The sequence below is a fragment of the Octopus bimaculoides genome, chromosome 8 (assembly GCF_001194135.2).
Source record: "Octopus bimaculoides isolate UCB-OBI-ISO-001 chromosome 8, ASM119413v2, whole genome shotgun sequence".
Lineage (NCBI taxonomy): Eukaryota > Metazoa > Mollusca > Cephalopoda > Octopoda > Octopodidae > Octopus > Octopus bimaculoides.
The window spans coordinates 50,755,548-50,760,283 of record NC_068988.1 but is presented as its reverse complement, the minus strand read 5'-3'; the positions used below and the strand labels follow the sequence as shown (position 1 = coordinate 50,760,283).

Sequence of the window (4,736 nt, the reverse complement as noted above, 5' to 3'; positions counted from 1 at the left end):
GAATACGTCTCCTGCTTCTTGCATCTAGGAAGTATTATTTTCATTAATTAACTGTGCTTTGAACCACCTCATATCCTAACTGTGATACTGAGAGTCCTCATCAGCCAGTTTCCCCATTGTTACATGTGCCATCTAGTCGGAATCGTCCTCCATTAACTTTTCACCAAATAGATCACACAGAAAGTCCTGTCGTCCATCGGTACAGTCAGTGTGTGCCCAGTCGTTACAGATCATGCATTGCACCCATTCTTCACCTGGAAGGGAGTTGGAATACCAATCTGAGCAGACAAGGCATTTCCAATCGGCGACTTGCTTGGTGCGAGGCTGCTTCCCTTTGCCTTTACCTGTTTTAGTTGACTTAATTTTCCCCTTTGTTGCCTTTTCTGTACCAGTTGCCTTCTTTGGCTTGGATTTCCATTCGTCTACTTCATCCACTATGCGCTGTTTTACGGCAACATCCCGTAATGATTTCTTTTCATTCACAACTTTCCTGGCGGCTCTTTCCATGACATCAGGAGGGGTATACCCCCTTGCAGTCTTCGTTTTGTAATTCCTAGGCATGACATGTTAAACTGAAATAGAAGGAGTAAGTTGTTACATACCTGGAGTAAGTTGTTACATACCTGGATTAAGTTGATACACTGTAACAATTAGCCTCGACCAAGGATTTCTGGGGATTACTTCGTACATAGCAATTGCAATGCATGGCATCCAGGACACACCTTCATGTATCGAAAGAAATTTCTAACACTTACTAATGAGTCACAAAGTACTTCAGTAACACCACTTATGCTTTAGTAGCTAAGGAAATAACTTTGAGACAAAATTTCACTTTTGGAGTAAAAAATCGTTTTTTGAGCCATACCTTTCCTGGTGACAGCCTGCCAGTGCAATACACATATGCAGTCATGATGCTATGGAGTCATGATGCTATTGGCCTTCACGAGGTAGAGACCTGAGTGCCACCTATTTCTTGAAGTTGGAAACGATGGGCTTGTAACAACTTACCCGTGTAACAACTAGACACTGTCTCTCCTATTGCATCGAATAAATCAATATGTGCTTGAGGCAGAGGTAATTCTTCTACAGAGTGAAGACCTTATTAAATCTCTTGCTATTTTTATTAGTCTTCAGTCGTCTACACAAAAACCATCGAAGTTCTGTTTTTTTCCGAGCGCGATGAAAATACGTAAAATATTCTAAATATTCTTAATTTTATTCTCAGCCTTTCCCCATGTTAAACACAAGCAAAAGAGAAGAAATAGACAAAGTTATGCAACTTATTTTCACATGAATGTTAAAGGAACGACACAAAAATAAACTGGCAATTCAACTTAATCACAAGTAGAATATTGTGTCATGTGTACTATACAGTAGTGCTTACAATAACAAATAAAATGAGTAATTCTAAACGTAAAGACCTGTTTCTTGCCTTGTATACTAAAAGAAAATTCGTAACAAATAAGAATATAGAGAACATAAGACAAGCCTAAAATATGATCTGTATGTTAAATGAATCACCGAGTCATTTTGTACAGGATATGAACATGCATTTAATTTCTATCACTCAAGGATAGAGCAGCGTAAACCTTATATACTCTCAGGTGTGAGAAAATGGAAATGTTGTTGTTGGCACTCCGTCGCTTACGACGTCGAGGGTTCCAGTTGATCCGATCAACGGAACAGCCTGCTCGTGAAATTAACGTGCAAGTGGCTGAGCACTCCACACACACGTGTACCCTTAACGTAGTTCTCGGGAATATTCAGCGTGACACAGTGTGACAAGACTGATCCTTTGAATTACAGGCACAACAGAAACAGGAAATAAGAGTGAGAGAAAGTTGTGGTGAAAGAGTACAGCAGGGTTCGCCACCATCGCCTGCCGGAGCCTCGTGGAGCTTTAGGTGTTTTTGCTCAATGAACACCCACAACGCCCGGTCTAGGAATCGAAACCGCGATCCTGTGACCGCGAGTCCGCTGCCCTAAGCACTGGGCCATTGCGCCTCCAGAAGCATGAAATATACAACGATCATACGTCATAAATGAACAAACTGTCAGAAATTTCCAGGATAGGAATTGCAAGACGGTTTGAGAAAGAAACTCTCAACCATGCCGAGAATGCAGTAAAAATTAATGCCTGTTCATACTGAGATCAGCCATGTCGTTTGTAGCATTCTGATGATCAGTGTTGACAACATATCTCCCGGTTTAACAAGACCATGAGACATCTTGGTTACTTTTATCGAAATTCTTTCTGTTGCAAGCATTCGGACCAGATTTTCAGTTTGAGGATACCTCCCTCTCCTCCTCCATTCACCGGTGTCGGAGGCCTTGTGAAGGGCCACGGCCACTGCCTTGTTTCGTAAATAAAAGGATACAAAACAATTCATTAAGTTGATATGTGTCTGAGACAGTAGGGATTAGAATGAGCTAAGTCTGTGCAGGGTGGTGTATAATTCTGAATATCATAAATATCATATTTAAGCGTTCTCTTTACAAAATACAAATAGACTACGGTCTTATATAAATTATACAGTCACAGTGTGTTAAATAACATGTCGATCAGCTGAGATTATCCAAGCAATTAATGAACAAAAACCCTTTAAAAGTATCTAAGAACTAAAAACAGAAGACAACTCCTAGAAGATATAATATTAACGTTTTTATCATACAGAACGCTTCTATCTGATAAAACAATAGCATTTGTGTTTTATGTGCGTTACTGACTTTGTAAGCGTATTTTGCAGTTCTAAAGTTATTGTGTGTGTATGAAATAGTAAATCTATATGTCAGTGGTATTTTTCCTGTGTGTAATTTTAGATTATACACCTTTGTGGGAATCATGTGATTGTGTACCTTCCTTAACTAATCATGTGATTATATACCTTTCTTAAAAAATCATGTGATAATGAAAGTGACGACATCAAATGTAAGTGATCCGGAAAAATATATCGGTTACATAATTCATTTCTTTTATAGGCGTTGTAGCGGTTGCCAGTCTACTGAAAATTTCCTTTGACACACTCAGAAGCTGACACTAATAACAATGTATTTTCTTGCATTCGTACTCTCCTGCTTTGGTTCCAGTGTTTTAGCGGATGATTATTTCCATTCTCTTTATATGGACCTCAACAAAACTTATCAACTCTCATGGAAATTTAATAAATCTCACATCGAATTCCATACTGAAGTTAAAACACTCGGTTATGTTGCACTAGGCTTATCAATGGACGGTAGCTTGAAAAACGCCGATGTCTTCTTTGCAGGAGTTTCTAATGGACAATCTTATTCTTCAGTAAGTCAAATAATTTTACACAAAACACAATTTTGCTCGTTTGCTTTATTACAAATGCGTTAACCTAATTTTTCTTTTTTTCTTTTTTTTACTTGTGTTATTCCGCGGTTAGTGGAGGCGCAATGGCCCAGTGGTTAGGGCACCGGACTCGCGGTCGTAGGATCGCGGTTTCGATTCCTAGACCGGGCGTTGTGAGTGTTTATTGAGATATATATCCCCTTCGGGATCTCACATTTGGTTAGTGCTGTCGAGTGTCCCGATTTTGACCCAGTTTGCTTAAAAATTTGGTCTACTGTGGGTTCTCTGTTGAAGTCGGTTCTGAGTGGAGTTGTCATAATGGTTATATCTTGTGGTTTGGATGAGGTAGTCATTGTGGAAGATATGTCTCGAATAGGAGAAGTTCCTATTTCTTCTTTGGTCATATTCGAAGTCTTCATTATGTGGAATGTGTCTCGGATATGAGGAGTTCTTATTTCTCTTATAGTCTCGTCCGAAAGAGTTATTCACGAAGACGTTACATCAGAGACGTGGAGGGTTCTTGGGATGTATCTTTGAGTGGGGGTGTTTTGTCTTGCGGTGAAGAGTGCATTGGAATTTCCCATTTTGTGTCTTTGGTGAGTATTTGGAGCCCCGGAGAGGGTATTGGTTATTCTTGGTTCTGGGTGGGCATTTAGGTATTGTTCCGGTAGCGGACTTTCTTCCGGTTGTGTGGAGTTCGTAATTTTTAGCTTATATATGCACACACACAGAGTAGAACGTCGCAGTACAAGTGTACCAATGTATGATCAATTTACTGTACGAGCCGAAGCTCGAGCGAGTTTTTATCTTGAAGTACGAGTGTAAATCCGCAGTACCAACGAGTTTCATACAAGTGACCGCTATACGGTGCTCAGTTCACGTGTTCCTCTCGTTATGGCAGCATCCCTATTGTTTTTCCCATGGGTCCTAAGAAGGTTGGTGAAAAGAATGCTGAGAAGAAGAAAAAGCTGATTACGATAGAATTGAAGAAAGAAATCAATGATAAACATGAGAGGTGGTGTGTGTTGTGAACATAGCGTGTCAGTACGACCGAAGCATGTCGTGGCAGGGTGTAACGAGAAGAACTCTGAACCTCAACGAGATCGTTAAGATCCCCATCATATTTTGTTAAAATGTCTTATTGACGAGTTTTATTTCTTTATTTCCCTGAAGAGAAGATTACATTGTTTTACACCAATATCAATGATGTCTTCGAAGCATGTGTCGGAAATAAAAGAATTTGAATAACACCTGCGTTTAACTCCAATTATTTATTTATATATATTATACAAAATATTTCACATAAACCCGGAGTTTCTATCTTTAAAAACAAGGTGTGATGCCCTTTTTACTTTTTACTGTCCTGGTAACAGTTTATCTATTTTTCCGTGTTAATTGTAAACAAGGGTAAAATACACACATT

General features: G+C 39.3%; 1 protein-coding gene across 1 annotated transcript in view; it reads left to right on the top strand.

The window, feature by feature from the left end:
• Positions 1-2,906: 2,906 nt before the first annotated feature.
• The window catches only part of LOC106881907 (DBH-like monooxygenase protein 1), a 34,913-nt gene continuing 33,083 nt past the window's right edge, over positions 2,907-4,736 (top strand). Inside the window, exon 1 of the mRNA XM_014932430.2 lies at positions 2,907-3,295. Coding sequence (XP_014787916.1) covers positions 3,047-3,295 — 249 coding nt within the window. The 5' untranslated portion in view covers positions 2,907-3,046. The remainder of the gene's footprint in view (positions 3,296-4,736) is intronic.